General features: G+C 39.2%; 2 protein-coding genes across 2 annotated transcripts in view; both read right to left on the reverse strand.

The window, feature by feature from the left end:
• Positions 1 to 643: 643 nt before the first annotated feature.
• Positions 644 to 2,029, reverse strand: rh50 (Rh50-like protein; the record flags this gene model as incomplete). Its single annotated transcript, XM_080031809.1, has 1 exon — positions 644 to 2,029. One exon carries the CDS (start codon positions 2,027 to 2,029, stop codon positions 644 to 646), a length of 1,386 nt encoding a protein of 461 aa, XP_079887935.1.
• A 5,391-nt stretch (positions 2,030 to 7,420) lies between these two features.
• slc12a5b (solute carrier family 12 member 5b) overlaps positions 7,421 to 12,831 on the reverse strand; it is a gene marked incomplete at both ends in the record, with an annotated part of 39,336 nt that continues 33,925 nt past the window's right edge. The window contains 15 exons of the mRNA XM_080031808.1: positions 7,421 to 7,512; positions 8,590 to 8,723; positions 8,827 to 8,841; positions 9,045 to 9,247; positions 9,497 to 9,613; positions 9,768 to 9,875; positions 10,042 to 10,173; positions 10,330 to 10,499; positions 10,597 to 10,792; positions 10,922 to 11,090; positions 11,251 to 11,355; positions 11,521 to 11,640; positions 12,009 to 12,107; positions 12,252 to 12,370; positions 12,532 to 12,706. Of these exons, the coding sequence (XP_079887934.1) occupies positions 7,421 to 7,512; positions 8,590 to 8,723; positions 8,827 to 8,841; positions 9,045 to 9,247; positions 9,497 to 9,613; positions 9,768 to 9,875; positions 10,042 to 10,173; positions 10,330 to 10,499; positions 10,597 to 10,792; positions 10,922 to 11,090; positions 11,251 to 11,355; positions 11,521 to 11,640; positions 12,009 to 12,107; positions 12,252 to 12,370; positions 12,532 to 12,706 (1,954 nt within the window). The remainder of the gene's footprint in view (positions 7,513 to 8,589; positions 8,724 to 8,826; positions 8,842 to 9,044; positions 9,248 to 9,496; positions 9,614 to 9,767; positions 9,876 to 10,041; positions 10,174 to 10,329; positions 10,500 to 10,596; positions 10,793 to 10,921; positions 11,091 to 11,250; positions 11,356 to 11,520; positions 11,641 to 12,008; positions 12,108 to 12,251; positions 12,371 to 12,531; positions 12,707 to 12,831) is intronic.

The raw sequence follows: 12,831 nt of genomic DNA on the forward strand, positions 1-12,831 counted from the left end.
ATTATAATTATTTTGACAGCTGTAGTTCTTGTTACCTTACAAATAAATATTTAGACACAAAACATATGAAGAACTTGATGCACTATAAAATAAAAATATATGTTAGCAACAAATAATCAATGTAATTAATAAAGATTCAAGTTTAATTTTATTGTTAAAAATAAAAACTGTCATAATAAACACATTACAATTGAATGGTGGTGAGCACCTCACAACCCAGTTGACTGTCATTGGCACCATCTTGGTCTACCAAGAATCAATCAATCTTTGTCCTTACAGCTTGAATTGTTGACATGAATACATAAAAACGTGCACACAGACAACAAAGTTGTCTTATCATAACTTGTGACGAGATGGTCGAGAGAGCTATAACACACCATTTATTTGCATGTAGGACAGAAAATAACACTATTACTGGTTGTATTAGACAGTGTCACTGCACTGGTATTTTTATTATCATTTATGTTCAGTACATCCACCTATTTACAATGTAATTATAAAACACTGAACTACTTTACCAAACTATTGAACCACTATATTTAATTTTAAAGACACAGGCTTATTTACATTTTGTTCTTGAGCAACATTGACTACACTTCGCTGTTGCATGTCAGGCAGCATAATCAGTTGTCATTGTGATAAGTTAAAGTGGTGAATCATAATCCGGAGGAACTTCGAAAAACAGCTCATCATCAAAACAGGAATCATCGGATGGTGACGCAAGGTACGGTAGCTTCAATACGAAGCCAGTGAGGACGCCTCCCAGCGCTGATGCTCCTATGGTAGAGAACACAGCTGCGACCTGGAAGAGAGCCTGTTCCCGAGCAGTCCTACCCAACCCTGGCTTTAAACCCGGGATCAAAATCTGGAGCTCCTGCAGTTTAGGGTCTCCTTGCACTGGTGCTCTGTGGGTAAAAATCTCATAAAAACTGGGGCCATAGACCTCCTCAGTGGCCATCAGTATAGCACATATTCCTGCAGCACACGATATGAGTCCTGTTAGGCCGTGCAAATTATGTATTCCACACTGATCCTGGATCCTGAAGCGCCGTGCCAGGAAGGGGCTCAAGTATTTATAGCCCAGCATGCATGCAGTGCAACCCATCATACCAAGGCCGTATGCAGCAGCAGGTGATATCATCATATCCACAGTCGCCCCGACTGTCACGCCCCCAGCCAGGGTAACGTTCTGAACATCGGCCATGGTAAGCTTACCGTTTTTGTTCAGCATCGCAGAGAGAGCGAATGCCGTGATGGTGGAGGCACTGAGGCTGATGAAGGTGTGGAGGATGGCCCTGTGCTGTTCATCTCCTTTCAGGGTTAATGCTGAGTTGAAGGAGGGCCAAAACACCCAGAGGAACAAGGTCCCCATCAAAGCCAGGATGTCAGACTGGTAGCTGGTATTCTCCTTTGAATGGCCCTCATTTAAGGAAGGCCTGTACAGTACAAAAGTGACACCCAACCCAAAATAACAGGCGAAAAGGTGAATGAGAATAGAGCCTCCTGCATCGTTGATCTTCAGATACTTGAGCACGGCCCACTCTGTGACTGCAAACACTGGCACTTCCAGCAGAGCCATGACCAGCAGCTGCAATGGACTTGTCTTCCCCAGCACTGCCCCAAAAGATATCAGCACCACAGCGCAGGCAAACTCTGCATTTATGAGGTTTATCACACCCAGGTGGATCTTACCATCATGGCTGAACTGGAAGTACCCCTGCACCAGAATGGCCCACTGGATGGCAAAGGTAGCCGTGAGGAAGTTAAAAACCATCCCCCCAAAGCCATAGAGCCGGAAAAATGCCAGGAGGCACCCAAAGCCAAGGAAGATCATGACCTGTATGTCGGTAAAAAAAGGGTAGTCCCTGTACATGGCATTATCCATCGGTTTAGTGGTGTTGGTTTGAAATCTGGCGTCCGCTTGATCATCGTAGGTGACAAAGGCAGCATAAAAGGCGACAAAAATCACCTCTGTGACAAACACAAAAACAGGTAACCTCACTCGAAGGCTGGGGGACTTTGCCTTCATCCTCTTTGGAGAAAATTACTATAGATGACTCCTGCTGCATCAGCTAATGTCGATCCTTTTAATGTCAAATTAAGTTGTTTTGCAACCGGGAGTCTCTCTGTTTAGATACGAAAGGCAAGCGTCATTGGTAAAGCCTGCTTTCTCAAACACAATCACAAGCAATAGATCCCTTACATTGAAATGCTGCTACGTGGACTTTGGACATTGGCTTGTGTCATAAAGTGCACCTGACAATCATTTTAATCTGATAGAGTGATAACATTATCATAGCATTTACCACAACAATGTGTACTTTAACAAAGTTTACAATAGTGTTTTTACAATAGTAATATCTTTTTGAAGAACTAATATTTAGAGTATTTATATTTTTAATGATGCCATGTGAAGCCTGAATCAACATTTGGTCTCCTACAATATATTTATATAACTTATTTGATAACATAACATATTGCATCCTCTTACCATTTGGTAAAATATGAAATTAATTTATAGTTTGATCATTCAGAGTACAAAAAAGGTTAATAACAATGCAAACAACTGTTCGCTGAACATCTCATTTTACAATTGTGAAAACATTTATAAAATATACTCTAACTTTAACTGATTTCATCTTGTCAAAAGAGCTTGCTATTGTCCAAGGTGTAGACCAAGTCTTTTGCTGAATTTGCCAAGATTTCTTTGTGAATAGGTCTAGACTCATGGTCCCCAGAGGAGGAATCTTATCTTACTGACTTTGCTGACTTCCTGAATCTTTGGCCACCAGCAGGTCAGTTTCACTGATCAAGTGAAAATCCCAAACAACAGAGCCGGCCCAAGCCTTCAGGGGGCCCTAAGCAAAATATGATTAGGGGGCCCCTCTCCAATGTTAGCGCTGCTGAAACTATAGATCTTTGTTAAGGCGAGACACGGCAGGCAAAAACATCGTTTTTTTAAGCACTGGTCAATTTTGAGATTTGTGTCTATTTAGCTTCCATAACATCTCTTCTTTCATACTAGTATGGATAAAATGTCCAAAATATACGTTTTAGGTGTTTATTTTACTAAACTTTGACTGCTTGCGTCTGTATTTTGCTCCTAAATTTGTCAAAAGTGAGCATTCTAACGTAACATACAGCACCGAGACCGCTGTATGAATCATAATAACCATGGTACTGTTGGAAAGCTCTGAATCTCAAGAACAACGTTATCTGATCCAAATATGGTCATTTCCTTTGTATCAGTAACCAATCGTGAAAGTGTGAGGAGGGATTCAATGCTAGGAAAGCGACCTCATTGGCTAATGCACATTTCTGACGATGTGATTCGCTAAAAGGCATCACGTGATGCTAGCCCCGGGTAGCTCGAAAATCACAAAATAAAATGGGAAAAACGTCGAAAATATGCCAAACCAAGACAAAAAAAATACTTAATCAATTGGCTACGGACATTACATGATCGCCATTTGAAGGGGAGAAGTGTTAAAGACATGTAAATCACGCCGATCACGTCGGAGAGACACAGACTGTCAGACGATCAGAGGGGAGATGGTGGGGAGAGAGAGCGTCTGTGCCGACAGGAGCAGGTTGACAGACAGTGGCTAATAATGAATTAACCACGTTTAAATTAGCATGTGGATGTAAATGTTACTATGCTATGGTTTATATATGTTAAGCAGTGGTAGGCCTATATGGCATTGAAGGGTGTAGGGCCTAATTCAATAAATAACTCTAGCTATTATCAGCAGAATTCACGTTTTTATCTTTAACGGCCGTTTTCTCAAAATGAGCTTTTTCCAATACTCTGCGAAAGATATCTCAACTTCTAGACCACTGACATCAACCAAACTTTCTATGATCATTCATAGCACTATTTTAAAGGTTTTTACAGAAGGATTTGTTAATATATTGTTAATTGTCTGATTTATGATACATTTTCCTCCTAAAAACATGCCGAAAATGCATTTCTAAGACATGTACATAGTCTTTTTTGATTTATTAAATGAAAAAAGGCTGTATCCAAAATCTGTTCTGTAAAAACCTTAGAAACTAATATGTGGTTAAAATAAAATAGAGATTTTAACTCTGGCTTTATCCAACATCTCAAAATCTTTCTCGAAAAATGACCCAAATTTACGCATAATTGGTTAAATATTGCCATATTTGCATATTTAATAAAATATTAAAGAAAAACATGTAATACAAAAAATGATTGTGTTTGTGTCAGTAATCAACTGGCAAAGTTTCATGATGATATCTATAAGTTAAAAAAAAATCCCTATTCACCTGGGGTGTCTCGCCTTAAATATCATTCACACACCCAGTGTTTTCCGCTAGTGCCTCCACTGTGCAGCTGTGCGTAAATATTAGACAGCCGAGAGTCAGACCCTCCTAGGGGAGTCCGGGGGTATGCCCCCCCCGGGAGATTTTTTTAACCTTTTTAAAGTGAAATGCATGAATCTGGTGCACTTTGAGAGGAAAATTAATAGGCTAAATCTTTTTAAATAAACTCAATACACACTGTGCATGGATGTGAACGTGACATGATCAGATAATTTTGGATTTCCTCCCAGATTAACTGATTACATTTTTAGGCTATTAATTATCTAGACCAAAACATTTTATTCCTTTTTTTGTATAACTCACATTTGCATAATATGATGTTAATATCAAACACACAAACTAAAAAAAACAAAAAAAAAAAAAATATATATATTTTTTTTGGAGGGGGCCCCCCAGGCAGTCGGGGGCCCTAAGCGGCCGCTTAGTTCGCTTATGCCTCGGGCCGGCTCTGATTTTCTTTGTGGATTGACACACAACTTAAAACAGACATTCATAGTTCCCAGTCAGATGATGAATAGTTTGGTTTTTGGCAACAAAAGAAAACCTGCAAAAAAGACAGCCTAAACTTTACTTTGAGATTGGCGCTATTTAGATAATATTGGCACCCTACCATGATAAACTAAGATGGTAAACAGGGTAAACATGATACCTGTTAAACATTAGCATGTATTGTCACTGAAAAGCATGTTAGCATGTAATTCAAAGTGCTGCTGTGCCTGAATAAGTCAATTTAAACCAAATTTTACAAATCTGTGTTGGGCCACCTACCTGACGACTGTTGAGATCAGCGATGCTGAGAAATAATTGAAATGCACAGTTGGTATTTCCAAAATTACGAACTATAAAGCTGAAGCAATGCATGCTATCAGCATTTACTGTAGAGGTAGAAAATGACAAACCTTCACTGTTATATTAAAATTATTTGAATTTATTGCATTTTGTGTTGACACATAAAATGGTTTCTTTAGACCATTAATTACTGTTATATAATTGCATAAGACATGGTAGAACGTAAAACAAAGTTTGTTTAAAAGACAACCGCCTATTTAATAGCTATAAAACCTGTATTAACACACATTACATCTAAACCTAAAACCAAAGATACATTTGAAAATGTCCCTCTTTCATTCAAGCTTTGTGTTTAGTTACATGTGTCAACCTCTCTCAAAGTATCAGGTTCACACAGAAACATGCAGCATGAAGACATTTAGTCAAAACACACATAAACACTCGCACTCTCTGGGTGAGTAGTTTAAAAATGTTAGGCCTAACTCTAAACCTCAGCAGACTAGTGACCAAAATATGACCGGGTAAAAATACACCATCTTTTAATGAATCAAAAGTAAACACACACTCACACTTTTCAGAGTTGAAAAGGGAAACAATAAGGGCTGCACAGAACAAGAAAGAAGAATACTTTGTATGATAAGGTGAGGTAGCCTATGTAAATGCTACTGCGATGAAAACAATACATGGATACAATAAATCTGAAGGTAATTCAATAACGTACAAGAATTTTTTCCTAGAAAAGATATTGAATGCTAATGATCTTCCTTTTGCCTCAACATTGATGCATAATAATTTTCTATTTAGAAAACGTAAACTATTAAAACTCAACACTTGGTTTCCATAATGACACCATATGCACGTTCAGGGACAATAATAATACTTTGGCTTAACTCCGGTCATATCCTATGAAGGTTTTCGTAGAATCAGTTGATTTGGACAGATGTGGATGTCTATAACTTTACAGTTCCTGATTTTATCATTAAAATAAATAATCTGAGATAAAATGTAAGCTATGACATAGGCTAATGTTGTTAACTTTAAGTGCATTAAGAACATCTTACATTAACTTGTGTTTGTTTACAAACATAATTATTTAATTGCATAGGTTAGACATGAGTGACAAAATGAAATATAAAATTCTAGATTCACTTTTGTACAGATTCCTGGTCTGAAATCTGTTGAAATTTAACATTTAAATACCATATTTAGTGTACTTAGTTTTGCATTGCTTCAAGTACACACTAGATAACATTTAAAAAAAAAGATCTCATATGCCAGTTAGAGCAGGGTACCAACATCTAGTTTGTCCCCTAATTATGGGGAGTTTACTCCTCTTTACTATAAAGATCATATAGTGAACCCTGATGAACTAGCTCAACAGTAGCAGACACATGCACATGATGTGCCTGCAAAGTACTGGATGTTATACATTTAAAATAATTACTGCATGTGAAGTATTTAAAGTGGCCACAGCTAAGCTCAAAGGCTTTGTATTTCAGCTCGTCACTGAGCCCATTCAATCTATATTATCCTTGTCCAACTGTGGGGATGATATCGTCCAACAATCCAGTTTGGCATCATGATAATCTACATCAGATCATTTACGTTTCTTTTTATATATATATATGCTGACAAATAAATCCCTACCACAACAAGGACATACAAATTGCATGTATTGTCCCTGCATCATTCTAGATGGTCTAATGTCAAAATGTAAAAATGAGTACCAAAATGAGTGCAAACTAGTGTCAAATCCATAGATAGTATAATAAATCTAGATAGTCTAGACACAGGAAGGTCATCATAAAAAGTTTTTTTCAATTAATTCAAATCATTACTGATAAATTATTAATATTATTACATGTGAGCTGCCAACTAACGATGAAATACAAAAACAGACCAGGAGAAGGACAGACATGATCAGATGAACAAATACATAAATAACATAAATAATAAATTATTGTATGAAAAGAAATGGAACAAAAAAACACTCCTCTCAAATCATAAAAGGGAAAGGGTCGTTTGAAAAACCTTTCATTTTCTTATGGATAATATTATCCTTTTTTTGTTGCATTTTATCTTTCAGAAGTAACCAGGAACTCATCTGTTGTTATCAACCAACAATAGAGAACAGAAAGGTGAGCTCAGGGTACTCTGTTGTATAATCCCTTGTGTACTCTAACCGCTAAAAGGTTCAATGAGGAGATGGTTGTATTGGAGGATTTTCATGGAACATAGAGAGGGAGGAGCAAGCAGAGTCATTTCAGGTGTTGTTTAAAGCCCTTCAGGAGTAGATGGTAATGACCTCACGTCCACCTCCACGCACTAAAAGGACCCGATTGAGACCTTCAGTGAGCACCTCAAGGAACTCCATGTCTGAGAGACGGGTTGTGAAGGAATGCAGTTTTTTTTTAAACTCACAAAAGTGTCAAATAAAGCAATAGGTTTTACAACATGCAGTAGATCAGTTGCCAACTTTTTTTTATCTGATGTACTCCCATAACCCTGCCCGAAGATTTACTTATGTCCCAAATGTCTTTGTTCAAACTGATTTTTATCTAGGTGTGATTGAATGTCAGGTGTGAACACTTTAACACTATTACACATTTATGCATCGTTGTAGCTTTCCATGTATATTTTGCTTTTAACTAAAAACTTAACCATTAACCAATTATTTGAGCATTTATCTATTACTTTTACAATTTAATCCATATATTCATTACTTTTAGCTAATGCATTTAACCATTTCTCAATTCAATCTTCCAGCCTGTTTTTGACCACTACAAAACAGCTCTGTCTAGGTCAGGGTCCCTTCTCACATGCTTCAGACATCTGTGACAGTAATTTCCCCCATACTATTTTCGTTTAAATAACTCTTTAAGGCCCAAATAAGGAAAAATATATAATATTTCACAAAACAGTTAAGTTAAGAAACAGGAAGATTGATGGTGAGAAGCAACCTTCTTTGTCGTCATACAGGTTTTCACAGTGGTATCTGAAAATGAGGGGAAGCAGTTTTTATTTATCCCAAGTGAAATCAGAGCTGTTATTCTTAATGTAGCATACTAAACTGACAAATTCCTCTTTTTATTGTGGTAGTTTTTATTGTCTTTTATCACCTGAACCTTCAACTAAATTTTTCTCATTCCCCCTATATAGGCCACTACAACATAAAAATTTGCCTCAGGGAGCTTTACAATCTCTAAAGCATGTGCCAACACCTGTCCTTTAATTGTATTCTGTATTGCTTACGTATTAAAATCCTGTTTAACACGTTTGAATGTCTCATACTGAATTGATTGAGTTTATGTTTTTTTGCTGCCTTGCTGCAAAATATTATCTTATTCTGGGACAGTGAAGAAGTGAACTCATCTGAACTGTGCTAAGATTACAAATATTATACTGTATATGGAATACAAGTACATTATGTACTGTATGTTTGGTGAAGGATACAGTTTTCGTTGCCCACACGGTTCTTGGGTGGTCCAGGCATGTTGAGCAGGACAAGTTTTGCCTCCTTTGACTTCTTCATGATGACGTCATTAAGACGCATCGCTGTATGCATTCGCCTCAGATCAGTGGGGTTCCTAATGCAAAAAAGTTTGGTCAAATTTTGTTTTGGGTTCACAAATCAGAATTGTAGCTTCTCAGCTCACACATAATTTGCCTTTGCAAAATGTAAATACTTACAAGTGCTCCCATTCCCTACAGCAGCAAGTTAAGAAGGAAATAATCACAGTCAATAACGCACAGGAAGCTGAATTGGTTAGAGGTTTGATTTCTATGTTTTGGTTGTGCAGGAACGAAATGTGTCAAACCCTGGGACTTGGGTCCATACACAAATATGTGTTCATGTCATGTGTCATGTCAGCTTCCTCTGCAGTGTTCTGAGCTGACAAGTTACTCACGGCTTCATGTTGAAGGGGCCCGCCTCAGGATTGGCTGCTGACTGGGTCTGGCCCTTGCCTGCGCCCTTGTTGTCTGTCCAGGTAGTGGCGCCCCCTGCAGGCTCAGCGGGAGAAGTGGGGCTTGTAGGGCTGGTTGGTGTGGAAGCGTTCTGTGGCTGATTGTGGATCAGTTGTACCTGTTTTGGGTTGGAGACATCCATAGACTGAGACTGTGACGTGACAGTGTGACAGATCCAAAGAGAGAAAAGAGATGGTATGGGTGAAACTCTGGAAGCCAGTGGCATGTGGGAAATCCCAGAGCAGCCAGGGGAAAGAGTGAAACATTGTCTGAGATGTAAAAACAGAAGCAGGAGATTCGGCCAAAGACTGAGCATGGAAAGACAATAGGTAATGAAGAAATTAGGACAGAGGAGTAACTGTCATTTCTACTAAAAGGGACTTGGCAGCATTACCTCGTCTTCTGGTGTTTCTGCCACACTGGCTCCCTCCTCAACATTGTGCTGGGAGCGCATGGCAGATGGGTTTTTGCGCCTAATGGACCCACGGGATACATCTGTAATGCTCTGGATCTGTAGTTATTAAAAAATAACATTTTAAACATCCTCTGGACTTCATTCTTACCCCGGTCAGTGAAAACTGATGTTCTTCAGGGACCTTTGGCCTCTTAAAAGTGATTTAAAATTATATCAGCTTTCTTTAGGTAGGTAATGTGTTCTGGCTTACCTCTCTCTCCATCTCATTCTTGGTCAGATGCATCTGTTTGAGGATCTGTGATCGTTGTTCCATGACCAATGTCTTCTCATAGGTGTAGGCTGAGATGTCATTGTCAAGCTTTAGAGTGAAAATGATACAGTTGTCAATTACTGACACAGGAGTCCCGTTACGAAAAAAAGTTTGGTTCCATGGATAAAAAAAAAATTACTTTACTGAAGAACACAAAACAATTTTTCAACAAATGATTAGTTAACTGTGACAATGCTTCAGACAAGTCTCTCACCATTTCCACCACTTCAACCACAGCATCGATGCGCAGGTGATAGAGGAAGGTGATGAGGTCTTTCTTCATCTGGATACTATTGTCATCCATCTGAGCTACAGTGAAAATGCGCATCTTGCATTTCCTCCACACCTACGGGACAGAACAGTAAAATTCACAGATAATAAAGTACGTAAATGTTCACACTGTATCATTGTGTTCCTCCACACGGTCTCCATTGTGACTTGTGTTCATTATTTCAAACCTCCTCAAATATCTTAAGAATATCTTATGTGTCTAGATTCCCACCTTATGCTGGCGCAGCAGGAAGGGCAGAAGCATCAGCATGCCTCCATCGTGGACGACCCACCACACATCTATGTGGCCTTCAGTGAAGCGCTCTCCATTGGACGGGTAGCTGGAGATATTCTTAGGAACCAACAGGGCCATACTGGCTACAGTCGTCTCTCTAACCACCTCTACAAAGGGAGAGAAGTGAATGGATTTTTTTTATAAAACACCATGAATTATGAACAAACATTTAAATATCTAATATTTCACCATCGTAGGACTTACCAATAAAGTTCCTAAATTGCTGGTGGTACTCAGGCTCTTTCCAGTGTTTGGGCCAGCTGACCATCACAGTGTTGTGCTTCAGACCACCCAGTCCTCCAACCTGGATAAGGTGGGACGTCCCATCTCTAAGATTGGAGGAGATGACCACCTGGGAGAAGCCCTTCACCTTCTCTGTCTCCATCAACTTACGCAAAGACTACGAATAAAGACAGAAAGAGATATAGGAATATGGGCATTTGTAGACACTGGGAGAGTTGTGCAATATTAATCTGTATTGTTTGTATCACAAGTGAAAGTGGAAGTGTTTTGAGATTGGAGGACGGACCTGATCAGCCCTCTGGGCATCGGTATAGTTGTCGAGGAAGGTTCCTTGAACTGCAGTGCCAACGATCGTCAGACCCTTCCCCGCTTTCAGCTGATTGGTCAGAGAGAGCAGACGAGGCTGCTCTACGTTCTGCTCAGCATCCACGGTCACCAGAACCAGAATCTGAGGCCTGTTGAGAAGAAAGGCACCGAAATGTCATATATATATATATATATATATATATATATATATATATATATATATATATATATATATATATATATATATATATATCAGCAGGTGATATAAGCTGATATAATTGTTCAAAAGTTGAAGTTGTGTGGACAGACCTCCAGTTCTTTGTGTGAGGCGGCCCTTCCTCCAGCCTCATGAGAGCAAAGCGTGCAGCGCTGAGAGAGATGCCACGTATCCCGTCACCCCACTCCTTCTCAGCTCTGTGACACAGGCAGCACATTATTGGGTTGGCTTTATAATATAGCAAACCAAATTTATCACTGTCGTTCAATAACCGCTGGCAGAATGATTAGAAAGTAGTTGCTGCAATACATTCATATTCCTGTTTCTGGTCCACTTCCTTTGCTGTCATAATGACTACTTACCCACAGAACTCAATGTATTTGTAGATGCAGGTGGCGATACACATGGCGACTATGGCATAATACCAGGAACAGATGAACATGAGCGACAGGCACAGGCTCATACCCAAGAAAGACAGAGCCCTGCAGAGGACAGAAAGCAACACGTTTGATCTAAATGAGCTGGAACACAGCAATGATGACAGCTTATAAATACAAGGTTTTGAATTGAGTCTGCTTCTGCCTAAATCATGCCGGAACACAGATATACAGGCTTCCGCTTTCCTTGGTTATTTATGTGCACATAGCACCGGTTAATATCGTCAGCAAATGTAAAATATTTCCTCCTGCTAGTTAGTTAGTGAAAATAAATGTGTGACACGCTGTCATTCTCTTGTCCACATGGTTTGATACCATAAATCATTAAAATAATAACCTTTTGCTACACAGAAGCTTTCAAAACAGCATTCAAAAATGTTCCTTTTATTCATGTTAAGTTTGATTTTACTCACCAGTGGTAGAACTTAAAGCGCGGCCTCCAGTTCGGCGTCCTCAGCAAAGTCTGCAGAGCACAGGCCAGATTGACAAACATGTAGCACATCAAGAAGAACCTAAAGTAAAAGAGACAGAAGAAAGGAAAAAAAACAAGAGCAATATAAATATACACAAAGGAAAAGACAAACAAATGAGATCCAAATACAGTAGGTCTGCACAGCAATGATTATACAGTTTGTGTAAGGGTATAGCGTCCTTACATTGAGAGAATCGGTGCGACTGCATCCAGGGAAGCGATGATGATGCCAATCTCACAAATGCTAGCAGTGAGCAGAAGGGCCCAGGTGGGCTCCCCATTAGCTTTGCCATGTCCAAACACCTGTAGCAACATAGGTATGGCATTTATAATAATGTAATGGTAACTGTTTATGTACCTTAAAGCCACAGAAAGTACACATCCCTTCACAAGAAAAAAAAGATTTAGAGTCTGTCTTCTGAGATGTCTAAAACACATTTGTGCTTCTCTGCATGTGTACTCACTCTAAGAAATGGGATGATTCCATCTCGAGAGATGGCCTGTAGGAGACGTGGAGCTCCAGTCAGACTCTGGAGACCCGCTCCACACGTGGAGAAGAAGGAGCCAAACACAATGACCCATGGAGACGGCCATGCCAGAGTCCCAATCACCAGGTTACCATTGACCCCTTCACCAAACCTGAGGAGAGGGGTGTAGACAAAATACTCCAAAGTTTACCTGTCAGTCTTGTCTATTTTATATTATATATCTTAACTGATATATCAGTTCTTAAATGGACAACCATGACCATATATGATGGAAAG

This window comes from Ammodytes marinus, assembly GCF_949987685.1.
Source record: "Ammodytes marinus genome assembly, chromosome: 7".
NCBI lineage: Eukaryota > Metazoa > Chordata > Actinopteri > Uranoscopiformes > Ammodytidae > Ammodytes > Ammodytes marinus.